The sequence below is a fragment of the Geotrypetes seraphini genome, chromosome 5 (genome assembly GCF_902459505.1).
Source record: "Geotrypetes seraphini chromosome 5, aGeoSer1.1, whole genome shotgun sequence".
NCBI lineage: Eukaryota > Metazoa > Chordata > Amphibia > Gymnophiona > Dermophiidae > Geotrypetes > Geotrypetes seraphini.
This window is the reverse complement of record NC_047088.1, coordinates 16,741,924-16,759,863: the sequence shown is the minus strand read 5'-3', so window position 1 is coordinate 16,759,863 and position 17,940 is coordinate 16,741,924. Positions and strand designations below refer to the sequence as shown.

The following is a 17,940-nucleotide window of genomic DNA, read 5'->3' as shown; positions in this document are numbered from 1 at the left end:
CGGGCGTCGGGCGGGGTGGGAACTATGTAGAAAAACTTTTGTATACCGCGCTCACGCGTATAACGCGCGAGGGGTATGCGCGGTAGGTAAAAACGCGTATAACGCGCGCGTTATATGCGTGAAAATACGGTAGTTGTGTTGATAAAAATTTATAAACATTAGAGGCTCTGGTAGAAACCCATTTACAAAGTATGTATTCTTCCCAATTAATATTTCCAAATTAATAGTCTTTTTGATGGGTTTCTACCAGAGCCTTTAATTCAGTAGCATAATTAACTGAAATAACTATTTCTGAAGTTTATAGGGACGTGCGGAGACGGAGAGGATTCCTCATGGGGACGGGCGGGGATGGAGGGGATTCCTCGCGGGGATGGGTGGGGACGGAGGGATTCCTCACGGGGAAGGGTGGGGACGGGTGGGATTCCTCACGGGGACAGGTGGGGATGGGTGGGATTTCTGTCCCCGTGCAACTCTCTATTTTATTCCTGTTATTTTCTAGTTCCAAAGAAGACGGGAGATTTGTGACCCATTCTGGACCTCAGCCCTCAACTAATTTCTTGTCAAAGAGAAGTTTTGGATGCTATCTTTACCAACATTATATTCCCTGATGGATCAGGGAGATTGGCTGTGCTCTCTGGATCTCAAAGAGGCTTACACTCGTATCCCGATTCATCCAGCCTCTTGCAGATATCTTCGATTCAGGGTGGGGAATCTTAATCTATAATACAGAGTTCTTCCTTTCGGACTCGCCTCATCCCCCAGAGTCTTCACAAAATGTCTTGTGGTGGTGGCTGCAGCCCTCCGTGCCCAGGGTCTTCAAGTTTTTCCATATCTGGACAACTGGCTTATCAAGGCCCCTCTCAACAAGGGGTTATTGCAGCGATCCAGCAGACTTATGTTCCTCCAAAGTCTGGGGTTTCGAAGTCAGTTTTCAAACATCCCAGCTGACCCCCCATCTCAGTCTCTCCAATTCATTGGGGCCACTCTAGAAACTCTCCAGCTCAGAGCGTTTTTACCTCCACCATGTCGAGATACCCTCATTCGCTTTTGCCATCAAGTGTCTCATCTCACATCAATTTCAGCAAGACAAATGATGGTTCTGCTCGGTCACATGGCTTCTGCAGTTCACGTGACTCCTTTTGCCAGACTTCACTTTCGCATACCTCAGTGGACTCTGGCATCTTAGTGGCAACAAGCTACCGACCCGCTTTCTCAACAAATTACAGTAACTCCTTCGTTGGCGCAGTCTCTCCACTGGTGGATGCTCTCTTCCAATCTTTCCAGAGGTTTACTGTTCCACAATCTTCCTCATCACAAGGTTCTCACAACAGACTCGTCAACCTATACATGGGGAGCCCATCTCGACGGACTCCGTACTCAAGGTCATTGGACTCCTGCGGACCGTCTTTGTCATATCAACCTGTTGGAACTCAGAGCGATTTTCAATGCTCTCAAAGCTTTTCAAAATCTTCTTCATGACAACATAGTCCTTGTCCGGACGGACAACCAAGTTGCCATGTACTATGTAAAACAGGGAGGGACGGGATCTCACTCCCTTTGTCAAGAAGCTCTGAAGCTCTGGAATTGGGCAATCCATTAGAATATCTTTCTCAGAACAGCATATATTCAAGGTCAGCACAACTGTCTGGCGGACAAATTGAGTCGTCTTCTGCAACCACACGAATGTACACTCAATTCCTCGCCTCTACATCAGACCTCTTTGCCTCTCCCCTCAACAACAAGCTGCCTCAATTCTGCTCCCGAATATACTCTCCCCAGCATCTCGAGGCAGATGCTTTCCTTCTGGATTGGACGGATCAGTTTCTCTTTGCATTCCCTCTGATTCTCGAGACTCTTGTCAAACTCAAGACAGAACATGGCACCATGATTCTGATAGCTCCTCGGTGGCCCAGACAACCGTGGTACTCCCTTCTACTTCAACTCAGCACCAGGGACCCTCTGCTTCTACCAGTTTTTCCCTCTCTGCTTACTCAGAGTCAAGGGTCCTTGCTACATCCCAACCTGCAGTCTCTACACTTAACAGCTTGGTACCTTTCAACCTGACGGACTCTTTACAGTTCTCTCAGTCTTTCCAGGATATTTTGGTAGCTCCCAGAAAGCCGTCTACTAGGCAGTGTTACGGCCAGAAATGGACTAGATTTTCTGCTTGGTGTTGCATTCACCATATGGAGCCATTATCCCAGGACAAGCAGGCAGGTATTCTCACTAGTGGGTGACGTCATCCAACGGAGCCCCGATGCGGACATCTCACAAGCATACTTGCTTGTAGAAACTTTTAGAAGTTTCGAGTTGCCCACACCGCGCATGCGCGAGTGCCTTCCCGCCCGATGTACTGGGTGTGTTTCCTCAGTTCTTTCTCTTCCGAGGAGCTGAGAAGTTTGCCTTTGAAACTCTCTGCGCGAAGTTCCTTTATTGTGCCTTCTGTGGCCCGTGGGTTTGGGGTTTTTTTTTGTGCTCATTCTTGTTGGCGTTTTGTTGTTTAATTAAAAAAAAAAATTTATTTCGATCGTTTGACCGGGCAGGTCGCGTGGCCGCGGCCCCGCAGCTTCAACCTTGCGGCGGAGCTTTTTCGGCCTATGTCACGGCCTGTTACCGGTTTTAAAAAGTGTGTCAAGTGCCAGCGCGTGATTTCGTTGACGGACCCGCATCGACGCTGTCTTCAGTGTCTCGGGCCTCAACACCTTCCAAAATCGTGCCGGCCTTGCTCCACACTTACAGCACGTGCTTTTTTTTTTTTTTTTTTTTTGAAAATATGTTTATTGGAGAGTCAACAAGAGAGACCAGTAGTACAAATAGAAAATAAAACAATAGGCCACACATATACAAGAAACTAAGCAGAAGTGTAAAACACAAATGACGTAGCCGCTGTTCATATTACATGGTCCAAATCAGAAATAGTATGACTCTGAGGTCGACCCCAACAAAATTTTTGTTTCATATATATAACAAACAACCAAATCCCTCAGCAAAACCCCCAAACCAGAAGCTAACCATTCACCCACTCATGCACTCCCTCCTCTCATACAAACATGCTCCACATCCCTACCCCCATCAGCTAGACACCCACCCCCCCCGAACCCCCCATGCTGGAGACTATAGGCAGCTGTAAATAAACCCGCCATAAGGCCAGGTAAGCCAATATCTCAGGATTGGTAGAGTGCTTGTAGTAACCAAGCTCAAAGCGGGCCAACTCATGCATTTGATGTAACCAACAGTCCAGAGGGATAGCCCCCGTCTATGTCCAATATTGCAAGATCAAAAGTTTAACGGTCAGCAGCGTCAGGTAGATAAAGCACCTCTGGGGAACTGTGAGGCCCTGCTCCTCCAATAAAGTTTGATCACTGAGCAACAATGTCTTATAATCCCAATCAATAGTGTGGTGGAGAACCAACCGAAGCTGCGCAAAGGAAGAGTTCCATAGAGAAAGCTCAGGGCATTCCAAAAAAGAGTGGAGGAATGTCCCTGGGGCTCTACTGCACTTAATACATGTGGGTTCCTCCCATAGACCCATCCGAGCACCCCGAACTGCAGTAATGTAAGCTCTATGAAGTATTTTAAATTGGGTCTCCTGCCAGGCTGCAGATTTCACAAAAGCATGAAGGGAGTGAAATAACGTCAGAAAAGAATCAGGGGTATACTGGGAGGCCAAGTCCTTGTTCCAAGCCTCGCATAACAAGTCAAATGCCCCTGAGACACAGACGAGCGCACCACTCGATACCAGAGCGAGAGAGAGCTCAGAGCAGACGGAATACGCAATAGGTGTACATCGAGGTGTCCACAAGACCACGCCGCACCATAGCGCGAACAAAGACTCTGAAAGTAATGACGGGCCTGTAAATAAGCAAAGAAATGAGTTTTGGGTATATTCCACTTATCCTGAAATTGGGCAAAAGAATCAAATACCCCCGTGTCCACATCCATCAGATGTGAAAGCGTCAGAGCCCCCCAAGCCACCCAATCAGCAAAGGGGGAGCCTCCCGCTCCCGGTAAAAATTCCGGATTGCCCTGCAGTTGTAGAAAAGGCGAAGCCCGATGAGATCTTGCCTGTACCCGACGCCACCACCTCCATGCCTGGCGAATAGGGCGCAAAAATCGAAATTTAGAATACAAGTCGCCTCGCAATCCCCCCGGGGAATGCAAAAGGTTCAAGAAAGTATACAGCACACTCCATCCCTCCTGCCACCCCTCCGGGGAGAATCTGGCCGACCCCGTCACTCCCTCATGAATAAAATGCATCAAAGCCGCCACGTTATAAGAACGGATATCCTGAAGCCCCAGCCCTCCCTCAAGCTTAAAAAGAGTCAACTTACAGCACGTGCTTTTAAGCGTCGCTGTATTTTGTGGGAGTCGCTATTTAGCATGGAGGCGTCCCCGGTGCTGCCCTCTTCACAGAGCACCACGCCTTCGACTTCCGATTCTACATCTTCGGCCTCGAGTCTGCTCAAGCCTGCCTCGTTCGTGCCGGCTTCGACTCCGACACATGCTGCGGTGCCTTCTGATGTCTCTTCAGGTCAGGTAGCGCAGACTCCCATCCCTCCAGTGGTGTTTAAGGTGCCCAAGGCCTCTAAATCCAAGCCCCCTGGTGGCCGTGTGACCGATGTCCGTGCGGGAGGTCCCATTGCTGATGCGGATCCCTCTTTGCTGGCGTCGTTCCACGCCCTGATGGAGAAGCGATTTGTCGAGCTCTTTACCAAAATTGGGCCGATGCTTCTCTCCCAGATCCAGCCTGGGCACGCGGATGCCTCCTGCGAGGTCGAGCCGCCTCCGGTTCCTCCTCGGCGCACACACTCGCTGCTGGGAACAGAGTCTTGGCGAGTGTCTGGTCTGGCTTCAGGGCATGTCTCGCAAGGAGCAGAGTCTTTGCCCATGCCACCTTTGGAACCGATACCCTCGATGCATGGCTTGCCTGGCCTGGACCTTTCCTCGGTGATGCCGGGCCTCGAACCTTGGGGAGCGCCTCGGGGGGCCTCGTCTCAGCCTCTGATGCTTCGATCCACAGCCTCCAGTCCCATCTACTTGGTGGCTGCCTCGTCTGGGCGTCGCTCGCCTCATCGCTCGAGGCCTGCTTCTCGACACAGCTCCTGTTGTCGATCGAGGCATTCATAGAGGCACTCATAGAGGCACTCGTCGAGACACGCCTCGCCTTGTCGGAAGCAACCTTTCCGGGAGTTTTCCCCGGAGTACTCGCCCCCTCCTCCTATGCCGGAACTCGAGGACTGCGGGGGTTCGTTCTCTCCGTGCCGGTCTTTGGCATCGGTGGACCAGACCGCCTCATCTTCTTCGAACCCGCCTCGAGGCCCGGCCCTGGCGGACCAGATGTCATTCTCGTCCTTCCTGAGGCAGATGGCGGTGGATCTGGATATCACCCTGGATTTGGGTTCCAAGTTCTCGAAGGAGTATCTGGAGACGATGCATCTTCCTCAACCTCCTGCCGAGTCTCTACACCTGCCTCTACATAAGCTTTCATGAGATGCTTCGAGACCCCATACTCCATCCCGGCGGTCCCGGGGAAGTTGGATGCTCGATACCGCACGGTGCATCATAAGGGCTTTGACGGGGCACAGCTCTCGCACCAGTCCCTCTTGGTTGAATCCTCTCTGAAGCGGTCTCATCCCTCCCAGGTCTATGCTTCCACTCCTCCTGGCCGGGAGGGCAAAACCATGGACAGATTTGGCAGGCGCATCTACCAGAGCTCAATGATGACTTCTGGAGTCCTGAATTACAGCTTTCATTTTGCAACCTACTTTGAGTTTTTTCTATCCATTCTTCAAAAGTTTTTACCTTATCTGGACTCTCAGGCTCGCTTCGAGTACTCGGAAGTGCTGGCATCATTGTCGCAACTCTGCCTGAAGATGATGCAATCTTCTTATGACGCCTTTGAGCTCTCGGCCAGAGCGGCTGCTTGTTCGGTGGCCATGAGACGCTTGGCGTGGCTTCGTACCATTGATATGGACCCGAATCTCCAGGACAGGCTGGCGAACGTTCCCTGTGCGGGAGCGGACCTTTTCGACGAGTCCATCGAGGCGGCAACGGAGAAGCTGTCCAAACATGAAAAATCTTTTCAGTCTATTCTCCGCCAGAAGCCCAAGCCTGCTATATCTCGTCCGTCTCGTCCTCCTATGATTTATCAAAGGTGCTACCCGCCGAAGCAGGCCCCCGCCATTCGGCCGCCAGTAAAGAGGCAGGATCAGCAGAAGCCCCAGCAAAAATCTCAGCCTTCTGCTGCCCCTAAGGCTCCCCAGCCTTTTTGACTGTCTCGTAGGGAGCATAACTTCCATCGTTCTGCCCTCTCCGCTTTTTCCTATCGGAAGTCGTCTCCATTATTTTTACCATCGATGGACGGCTATTACTACTGACCTCTGGGTCCTTTCCATCGTAAGAGAGGGATACTCTCTTCAGTTCCATCATGTTCCTCCGGAACATCCTCTAAGAGAATATCCTTCCAACTTAACCCAGACCGCCTTCTTCGGGAAGCCCAGGCTTTACTCCGGCTTCGGGCCGTCGAGCCGGTCCCTGTGGACCAACAGAACAAGGAGTTTTACTCCCGGTACTTCCTTGTTCTGAAGAAGATGGGTGACCTGCGTCCTATTTTGGACCTCAGGGTGCTCAACAAGTTCCTGGTCAGGGAGAAGTTTTGCATGTTGACCCTGGCGTCTCTTTGTCCCCTCGTCGAGCAGAACAACTGGTTATGCTCCCTGGATCTCAAGGAGGCCTACACTCGTATTCCTATCCATCTGGACTCCCGTCAATACCTCAGATTTCGGGTGGGACACCTTCATCTTCAGTACAGAGTGCTTCCTTTCGGCCTAGCTTCATCTCCCAGAATCTTCACCAAGTGCCTGGTTGTGGTGGCTGTAGAACTCAGGAACCATGGTCTGCAGGTGTTTTCCTACCTCGACGACTGGCTCATCAAGGATTCCACGTCTCAGGGGGCCATCTGGGCCACTCAGAGGACAATCTGGTTTCTACAGAGTCTGGGATTCGAGATCAACTTTCCCAAATCCCATCTTCAACCTTCACAGACTCTCCCTTTCATCGGAGCTGTTCTGGATACTATTCAACTCAGAGCGTTCCTTCCTCCTCAGCGCCTGGCGACTCTTCTCCATCTTTGTCACTCGGTCTCTTCTCGCCCGTCCATCTCGGCGAGACACATGATGGTGCTCCTGGGGCACATGGCCTCTACGGTTCACGTGACTCCTTTTGCCAGACTTCACCTGCGGATTCCTTAGTGGACCCTGGCTTCTCAATGGTCGCAGATCTCCGACCCTCTGACTCGTCACATTCAGGTTACTCCTGCTCTGCTGCAGTCGCTTCGCTGGTGGATGCTCTTTTCCAATCTTTCCAGAGGTTTGCTGTTTCACATGCCTACCCATCAGAAGGTCCTCACGACCGACTCCTCTAACTATGCTTGGGGGGCTCATCTGGATGGTCTCTGCACCCAGGGCTATTGGACGAGTGCGGATTGTCTATGCCATATCAATCTCCTAGAACTCAGGGCGATTTTCAATGCTCTCACTGCTTTTCAGCATCTGCTTCACGACATGGTGGTCCTCATTCGTACGGACAATCAGGTCGCTATGTATTATGTTAACAAGCAGGGAGGCACGGGATCGGCCTCCCTCTGTCAGGAAGCTCTGAAAGTTTGGGATTGGGCGATTCGCCACAACGCCTTCCTCAAAGCTGTCTACATTCAGGGGGCGGACAATGACTTGGCGGACAACTTGAGTCGTCTTCTCCAGCCTCACGAATGGACACTCCATTCCATGCTCCTTCATCAAATCTTCTCCCTGTGGGGAACGCCTCAGTTAGACCTCTTTGCAGCTCCCCACAACTTCAAACTGCCTCAGTTCTGCTCCAGGATCTACAGCCCTCATCGTCTCGAGGCAGATGCTTTTCTTCTGGATTGGGGGAATCTCTTTCTGTATGCGTTTCCTCCTTTTCCTCTCATTCAAAAGACTCTGGTCAAGCTCAAGTCCGACCGGGCCACCATGATTCTGATTGCTCCTCGGTGGCCCAGACAACCTTGGTACTCCCTCCTTCTGCAACTCAGCTGCAGGGAGCCCTTCCTTCTGCCAATGTTTCCATCTCTGCTTACGCAGCATCAGGGATCTCTGCTTCATCCCAACCTGCAGTTGCTACACCTTACAGCTTGGTTTCTCTCAGCATAACTTCCCTTCAGTTTTCACCAGCTGTGCGGGATGTTTTGGAAGCTTTGAGGAAGCCTGCTACTAGACAATGCTATTCTCAGAAATGGACTAGATTCTCTACTTGGTGTTTTTCTCATCACAAGGACCCTCAACACGTCTCCTTGTCCTCTGTTTTGGACTACCTTTTGCACCTGTCTCGTTCTGGTCTCAAGTCTACATCAATCAGAGTCCATCTTAGAGCAATTGCTGCTTTCCACCAGCTTCTTCAGGGGAAACCTCTTTCTGCACATCCTGTGGTTTCCAGTTTCATGAAAGGACTGTTCCATGTCAATCCTCCCCTCAAACCGCCTCCAGTGGTTTGGGACCTCAATGTTGTTCTTTCTCAACTTATGAAGCCTCCATTTGAACCTCTTAATAAGGCTCCTCTGAAATTTCTCACTTGGAAAGTGGTGCTTATCATTGGCCTCACTTCTGCCCGTCGTGTGAGTGAACTTCAATCATTGGTGGCGGATCCGCCCTTTACAGTGTTTCATCATGACAAGGTGGTCCTTCACACTCATCCTAAATTCCTCCCCAAGGTGGTCTCGGAATTTCATCTGAATCAATCCATTGTTCTTCCTGTGTTTTTTCCGAAGTCGCATTCTCATTCTGGAGAATCGGATCTTCACACTCTGGACTGTAAGCGTGCTTTGGCTTTCTACCTTGAATGCACCAAGTCTCACAGATCTGCTCCTCAACTTTTCATTTCCTTTGATCCGAACAAGTTGGGACATCCTATCTCTAAGTGCACCATCTCCAACTGGATGGCGGCTTGTATCTCTTTCTTCTATGCTCAGGCTGGATTACCCCTTCACAGTAAAGTCACAGCCCATAAGGTCAGAGCAATGGCAGCCTCTGTAGCTTTCCTCAGATCAACAACGATTGAGGAGATTTGTAAAGCTGCTACTTGGTCCTCGGTTCATACCTTCACTTCACACTATTGTCTGGATACCTTCTCCAGACGGGATGGACAGTTTGGCCAAACAGTGTTACAAAATTTATTCTGCTAAGTTGCCAACTCTCCCACCATCCCATTGTGGTTAGCTTGGAGGTCACCCCCTAGTGAGAATACCTGCCTGCTTGTCCTGGGATAAAGCAATGTTACTTACCGTAACAGTTGTTATCCAGGGACAGCAGGCAATTATTCTCACGTCCCTCCCACCTCCCTTGGGTTGGCTTCTCTGCTGCTAGCATCGGGCGGGAAGGCACTTGTGCATGCGCGGTGTGGGCAACTCGAAACTTCTAAAAGTTTCTACAAGCAAGTATGCTTGTGAGATGTCCGCATCGAGGCTCCGTTGGATGACATCACCCATTAGTGAGAATAGCTGCCTGATGTCCCTGGATAACAACTGTTACTGTAAGTAACATTGCTATGTCTACCTCCTTGGCTGCTGTTTTGGATTATTTACTTCATTTATCACAGTCTGGACTCCAGTCTACATCTATCTGAGTCCATCTTAGTGCGATTGCTGCTTTTCATCAGCCTCTTGATGGGAAACCTCTGTCTGCACACCCTGTGGTTTCACGCTTTATGAAAGGAGTTTTTAATCTTCATCCACCGCTCAAACCACCTCCAGTGGTCTGGGATCTCAATGTTGTCCTGGTTCAATTGATGAAGCCTCCATTTGAACCAATTGATAAGGCTCATCTCAAATACCTTACTTGGAAAGTAGTTTTCCTGATTGCCCTCACATCGCTTTGGTTGCGGATCCACCTTTCACAGTTTTCCACCATGAAAAAGTGGTACTCTATACTCATCCCAAATTCTTGCCTAAAGTTGTGTCAGAATTTCATATCAATCAAGCTATTGTTCTTCCAGTATTTTTTCCAAAGCCTCATTATCCCAGGACAAGCATGCAGGTATTATCACTAATGGGTGACGTGATCCAACGGAGCCCCGATGCGGACACCTCTTTGAAGAAACTCGAAGTTTCGAGTCGCCCGCACCGCGCATGCGCGAGTGCCTTCCCGCCAGGTGCACCGGGCGTGTCTCCTCAGTTTTTACTTTTCCGTGGAGCCGAGAAGTCCGTCTTCGACTCTCTTTGCAAAGTTCCTTCGCTTGTGCCTTTGAAGTCCGCGGTTTTGATTGTAATTGATTGTAATCGCTGATTTTCATCGTGTTTTATTGTTTTGAAAAAAAAAAAATTTCTTCTTACCGTTCGACTGGGCAGGCCACGTGGCCGCAGCCCAGCAGCTTCAATCTTGCGGCGGAGCTTTTTCAGCCTGTGTCCCTTGCCTATCACCGTTTAAAAAAGTGTGACAAGTGCCAGCGCGTGATTTCGCTAACGGACCCTCATCGTCTCGGGCCTGAACACATCCCGAAATCGTGCCGGCCTTGCTCCACACTTACCGCACATGCTTTCAAGTGCCGTTGCGTCCTGTGGGAATCGCTCTTCATGGAGTCCTCGATGGAGCCGTCGACATCAAAGGGACCTGCACCTTCGACATCATCCGCAGCTCCCAGGCTTCCACCTCTGCGGCGCTGAGTCTCATCAAGCCCGCCTCGTTTGTCCCGGCTCAGCCTCTAACGCCTGCTGCGATGCCTTCCTCAACCTCCTCAGGTTAGGTAGCCCAGCAGCCCATTCCCCCAGTCGTGTTGAAAGTGCCCAAGGCCTCGAAGTCCAAGCACTCACATGCTGCTCCGAGGGAACGCGAGTCCCGCGCAGGTGGTCCCATTTCAGATGCGGATCCATCCTTGCTGGCCTCGTTCCAGACCATGCTACAGAAGCATTTCATCGAGCTCTTTACCACGATGGGGGCCACAGCTTCTCTCCCAAATCCAGCCTGGGCACGCGGAGGCCTCCTACGAGGTTGAGCCGCCTCCAGTGCCTCAGCGGGGAACACACTCTCTACAGGGAGCAGAGTCTCTGCGCGTGTCTGGTCTGGCTACAATGCATGCATTGCAAGGAGCAGAGTCTTTGCCCATGCCACCTTTGGAGCCAATTCACTCGATGCAAGGAGCAGAGTCTTTGCGAGTGCCTCCGTTGGAGCCGATTCATTCGATGCAAGGAGCAGAGTCTTTTTGAATTCCTCCATTGGTTCGAGTCTCTACGGCAGCAACCTTTGCTTCGATCGACCGCTTCCAGCCCCATCCACTACCTGGGGGCCTCAACAAAGCCTGCCTCACCCCGTCCTTCGAGGCCAACCTCCCGACACCGATCGAGGCATTCCTCGAGACATTCATCCAGGCACGCCTTGACTCGATGGAAACAGGCATACCTGGACTATTCACCTCCACCGATGCCAGAACTCGAGGACACAATGGGATCTTTCTCACCATCTCGATCCCTGTCCCCAGCGGACCCGGAAGCCTCGACCTCATCGAGCCCATCACGGAGCCAGGCAACGGCAGACCAACTATCCTTCTCCTCGTTCCTCCGACAGATGGCTGAGGACATGGACATACCATTGGACACGGGCTCCAAATTCTCAAAGGAATACCTGGAGACTATGTGTCTCCCTCAAACATCCGCTGAGTCCCTTAAGCTTCCATTGCACAAGCTTCTGGACCAGACTTTCGCTCGATGCCTCGAGACACCTTACTCCATCCCTGCTGTCCCGAGTAAACTGGACACCAGGTACCACACGGTCCATCGCAAAGGGTTCAACAGCTCTCAACTTTCTCTCACCAGTCCCTGTTGGTGGAGTCATCATTGAAGCGATCCCATCCCTCCCAGGTCTACGCCGCCGTCCCGCCTGGAAGAGAAGGGAAAACCATGGACCGATTCAGCAGGAGAGTGTACCAGAACTCCATGATGGCCTCGAGAGTTCTGAACTACAAGTTCCACTTCACAACATACTTGGAGTTCCTCCTATCGGTATTCCAGAAGTTTACGCCCTACGTGGACACGAGGGCACACTTTGAGTACCAAGAAGCGCTGGCCTTGCTATGCCAGCTCTGGGTACAGTTGATGCAATCCTCGTACGACGTCTTTGAGCTCGTGGCTCGGGCAACAGCGTGCTCAGTTGCAGTGCGCCGGCTGTCGTGGTTGAGGACCATCGACATGGATCCCAACCTCCAGGACAGGCTCACTGAAAGCAAGTATTAATAAGAAGCGCTGGACGGTGAGCGATAAGTTACAATGTAGAATCAATGAATACAAGTACACTGAAAGCAAGTATTAATAAGAAGCGCTGGACGGTCAGCGATAAGTTACAATGTAGAATCAATGAATACAAGTACACTGAGAGCAAGTATTAATAAGAAGCGCTGGACGGTCAGCGATAAGTTACAATGTAGAATCAATGAATACAAGTACACTGAGAGCAAGTATTAATAAGAAGCGCTGGACGGTCAGCGATAAGTTACAATGTAGAATCAATGAATACAAGTACACTGAGAGCAAGTTTTAATAAGAAGCGCTGGACGGTCAGCGATAAGTTACAATGTAGAATCAATGAATACAAGTACACTGAAAGCAAGTATTAATAAGAAGCGCTGGACGGTCAGCGATAAGTTACAATGTAGAATCAATGAATACAAGTACACTGAGAGCAAGTATTTAATAAGAAGCGCTGGATGGTCAGCGATAAGTTACAATGTAGAATCAATGAATACAAGTACACTGAGAGCAGGTACAAATAAGAAGCGCTGGACGGTCAGCGACATAGCTATGAATTCGGTATACAGAATACGAGAGCTAATGAACAACAAATTCTTAGGTGACAAATCGTTTGAACAGTTTCGTTTTTACTAATTTTCTGAAACCTTGATAGGAAGAGGAGAGCATGATAATGTTACCCAGCCAGTCGTTCAGTTTACCTGCCTGGAAGGCTAGAGTTCTGTCCAGGAATCTTTTGTAACGGCATGCCTTTTTTGTTGGGTGTGTAAATAAGTGGATTTTACATGTGGACCTGATAGTGCAACCCAAGTTGAAGTGGGAGATCAGGTACATAGGGGCCAGACCAAAGATAGATTTGAAACAGAGACAAGAGAATTTAAATATTACTGTAGCCTCAAGGGGCAGCCAGTGAACTTTTTGATAATAAGGACTTATATGTTCCCATTAAAATTTGGTGGGGCTGCTTTCATAATTTCTGGGGGATAGGAGTCCAAGACGCAGTATGATTTAGTGTACTTGTTATATAATTTGTTATAATTATTCCATTCTAAATTTTGAATGGAGTTCCAAATCATATCCGCTGGTATTTCATTTCTTTGTACGTTAACTATTTGGTGTTCATGTATATCATTTGTCGAGCAGTTATTTCTTAGGTTTTTAATTTTTGAATCAAAATACTGTGCTAAATCGTTTGCTGAAGGTAGCTTACTGTTATGCATGGATTGAGTGTAGCGTGTGGTGTCGAATAAGTTCGTAACTAGTTCTTTTGTACTAGTTCTAGTGTACAGTTCTTTTGTATTGATTCCTTTTGAGCTAGTGTTGGATGAGTCAATTTTGGATGAGTAAAAAGCTTTGCCTTTTTTTTTTTATCAATTGTTTGTAGATTTTTATGTTGGATCTCCAGTTGTACCGGTCTGACAATTTTGCCGTTTTTTTCCAGATCCTTTCCAATCGTCTTACTACTTGCTTCATTTTTAGAAGTTCAGTGTCAAACCAGCAGCTTTTGCTATTTCGTTTAGGGGCAATTTCGTCTAAAATGGATTTGCTTGTTTTCATCCAGTGATTCCAGAAGTCAACCCCTTCTTCTATCTCCTCCCGTAATTCATATTGTGACCACTATTCCTCTGGATTGATATGGCCTCTTGTGAGATGTTCTTTTTTTTTATCCTTGGGTGTGTTTTGGATTTTAGACGAGTCCAGATTAAAGTAAAATAACAAGTAAAGTGATCAGACCAGATAACATGACACCAAGTACCGTCAGATATAGAGATAGAAGGTTCTAGAATCTCCTTTGTGGACATATTTACCACATCTAGATGATGGCCTTTTTCATGTGTTTGTGTGGTTAGAGGGAGATTATAATTAAGCAAAGATAGAAAGTTTTTAAAATCTTTCGCTTCTGGATTGTCCTCTTTGTCTAAGTGTAAGTTTATGTCTCCTGCAATGATGTTATATGAAGGAGTAATTGAATTATGTAGAACAAATTTGCAGAAGTCCTCTTTAGCTTTTGTCCAGCATTTTGGTGGGACATAAAATAATGTGCGAGAGAGGGATTCTTCTAGTTCCTTATTGCTAATTTTACAGGCTAATATTTCTAACTGATTGGTCATTTTGGTATCCAATAGTTCAAATTCAAATCCTTCCTTAATAATCACTGCTAATCCTCCCCCTCTTCTGCCATCACGATTTAGCATGTGAATTTTAAAATTATCTGGTAGGAGTTCATTTATTATTGGATCTTTGGACAATAGTCATGTTTCCGTTAGAAAAAGACAGGCTATTTGTTTGCTGATGATCCAGTCTTTGATTAAAAAAGCTTTATTCCTTACTGATCTAGTATTAAGATATGCGCAAGGAACAGAAGTGGATGTGATAGGTCTGTTAGATGTGGTGGTTCTAATAGGTTTTACTTCCCTTGCAGAAGTGGATGTGATAGGTCTGTTAGATGTGGTGGTTCTAATAGGTTTTACTTCCCTTGCTCTTTTTTTAAGAATATGTTGATGTCTTCCGTTTGTAATTACTTCAATATGATTTGCTTTGTCTTCCTGTTGGGTACCTCAGGATAATGGACTAAGTTTAGTTGTGGATAGAGTGAATTAACATCCTTAATGCTACCGCTTATTAGATAGGTTAGTAGTATCAATAGGAGATTCATGTTTGCAGATTAATGTGTCTCCTTCCTGTCCCAGTAACTATATTTTTTCCCTATCTCTCCCAGTTTCTAGGTCAAATTGACACTAATATACATTGACACAGTTATAAATCGACATTAGCACTCCCAATTTCTAGGTTATAAATTGACCCTAATCAGATTGCTCGTTCCTTAACATAGTCAGTTTCAGATAGTACTGATTATGTTGAGGGAGACAGCTCTTAGGGTTAGGTCTTTCAATTCGTCTTGGATAAGTCTTAATTAAGAGCTTTTCCTTAGCAGTACAATTGGTCTTGGCGACAATCCTTAGGCCTATTAGTACCAACCCTACCCCTGAAGAGGCAGAAAGTTCAAAGGTTAGAGCCGCAGGGGGTGTCTGGGAGGCGGAGCTGGTCTCCCACGCCGGCCCGATGTCCTTCCCCTGTAGCGGAAGGGCTGTCTTTCGTTGGGGCAGCTCCCGGTAGCAATGGAGCTGCCCTGAAGAGGCGGAAAGTTTAAAAAATCAGAGCTGCAGGGGGCGTCGGGAGGCGGAGCTGGTCTCCAAGCCGGCCCGATGTCCTTCCCCTGCAGCGGGAAGTCCTGCTGACTTAACTGACAGAATTTCCCTGCTGCTCATCTGATTGTGACTTCAGAGCCACGATAAAGATGAGCTGGAAGGGAGAGCAGGGGCTGCCTGATAACTCCTGTTTTTTTCTTGGGGGACGACGACTTGCACTTCCCCCCTCCATTTTTTGTATCACAAAGAAAGCTGATTAGAATACTAATAAGTTCCTTGTGATGCATTTGTTATAGGGTTTTCGGTGGCTGCTAGATCGGTAGCAGCCATGGAGAACCCTTTTGAACATTGGGAGCAGAGTTTCTATGCTAGCAAGACTGCTTTTATGAGTCTTATTGACACTGAAATCTTTTGAGTATCAGGGCCTGAGTATCCATGAAATATTTGAATATAGCCGATCTGTTGGTCATCATATTTCCGGGTCTCTTGAAAACTGCAATTTTTGCGTGCCCTTTGAGAACCCATTCTTTAGTCTCTTAGGGAAGTGTTTCAAGACAGCCCAGTTTTCATTCCATTGTTTTTGAAATGCTGTTTAAAACCAAATGGATTTAGAATAAATTTACCAAATGAGAGTACTAGTTAGAAGCAGCGCTTAGGTATTTTTTTAAATGACAGATTTGCCTACCTACTAAATAGTGTCTTCTTTTCTAATTAAATCAATTCAGGTACAGTGGTCGTGCAACCAGAACCAGTGCTGAATGAAGATAAAGATGATTTTAAAGGTCCTGAATTTAGAAGCAGAACAAAGCTTAAGGTTGAAACTCCTAAAAAACGTGCAGGTAAAAAAAAGTGCTACCTTTTTTAAAAAATATTCTCAACTTAGTTGAGCTGATTTCTTCAAGCAGACTTTGAAATTATCTCAGTTATGACGGTGAAAATTTAACAAACCGCCTTGCGTGAATCTCTTCATAAAGGCAATTAATAAATCTCAATAAATAAATAAACAAATTATCTTGAATCTAGCAGACTGAATTATAGAGGCTGACTGAAACTATCTTAAAGCTTTCATATGAACCCAAATGTGCAATCAAAACTGAATCTAAAACCAAAAACTTGTGTGAAGGTGAACCTGTGAAGGCCACTGGGAAATTGTCAGCTTGCAGTCTGCTTCCCTTTGCTAAACTCACAGTATCCAAGATAGACTATAATTTAAATAATGAGACTCTTATTTTACTGCTAAAATAGTCTCCGTACACATGGCTACAGCTAATGAAATGGAAACTAAAAAGTCGTGCTTTTACAGTAGCTGATTTTTTTTTTTTTTTTTTGCCACATTTGATTTGACTGCTTACATGATAACTTCACAGAGAGGCTAATTCCTAAGATGCTTATCATACCAAATTTAAATTCCTAAAATTTTATTACAAAAGCATATTTTCGGAGCACTCTCTTCACCATATAAACTTTTGTGCAAGATCGTAACTGCATTACTTGCAATCACAGTATAGAAACATAGAAAATGACGGCAGAAAAGGGCCAGAGCCCATCAAGTCTGCCCACTCTAATGAGCCGCCCCCTCGACTTTACCCCCCTAGAGATCTCACGTGCGTATCCCATTTACTTTTTAAATCTGGCACTGTATAAGAAAAACAAAAAATAAAAACAGAAGTGGCCCTTCCTTTCCCCCAGGACTACTTTACAATCCCTGATGGTCTAGTAGTGGTGTAGTCAGGGCAGGAGCAATGCCCTAGTCACGGCGGCCGTTTTGAGAGTAGATTCAGAATGGGCAGGAGTAACTGAGGTTGCTCCTTTCCCCACTTCATGCCTTACCCTAAGTTTATCCCAGGACAAGCAGGCAGCCTATTCTTGCATATGGGTGACATCATCCACAGAGCCTGGATGTGGACAGCCTCACAAGCAGACTTGCTTGTAGAAATGTAGAAGTTTCGAGTCGGCCGCACCGCGCATGCGCAAGTGCCTTCCCGCCCAGCGCAGGGTGCGTCGTCTTAGTTCTCAATTTTCTGCGGAGCTGAGAAGTGCGTCTTTGACACTGCGCCAAACTTGTCTAATTCGTGCCTTCTCTCACCGCGGTTTGTGTTACTTTTTGTCGCGAATCGCTGTGTTATTTCTTTTCTTTCAGTTTAAAAAAAAAAAAACAACCAAAAACTAAAGACTTTATTTTTCTTCGTTCAACTGGTGGGGCAGACTGCTTGGCTGCAGCCTGCGGGCTTCGACTTCGCTGCGGCCATTTTTCCTCCTTTGTCCCTGCCAGCAACGGGCTTCAAGAAGTGTAGTCTCTGCCAGCGTGCGATTTCACTCACGGACCCACACCGTTAGTGCCTTGGGCTTGACCATAATCCTAAGTCGTGCGAGCGCTGTGCTACTCTTCAACCTCGGGCCCTTAAATGTCATTGGATTTTAGTGGAGAAACTGTTCAGGATGGACTCTTCAATTACACCTTCGACCTCAGTCCCATCTTCCAGTGAGGGTCCTCCTGCTTCCACAACTCCGACCTCGAGCCTC

The 17,940-nt window shown here is 47.6% G+C and overlaps 1 protein-coding gene across 7 annotated transcripts in view; it reads left to right on the top strand.

Annotated features, from left to right (window-relative positions):
- The window catches only part of ATRX (ATRX chromatin remodeler), a 643,287-nt gene that overhangs the window by 81,272 nt on the left and 544,075 nt on the right, over nucleotides 1-17,940 (top strand). For all 7 annotated transcript variants that reach the window (XM_033946347.1, XM_033946348.1, XM_033946345.1 and 4 more), the window contains one exon: nucleotides 16,143-16,256. In XM_033946347.1, coding sequence (XP_033802238.1) covers nucleotides 16,143-16,256 — 114 coding nt within the window. The remainder of the gene's footprint in view (nucleotides 1-16,142; nucleotides 16,257-17,940) is intronic.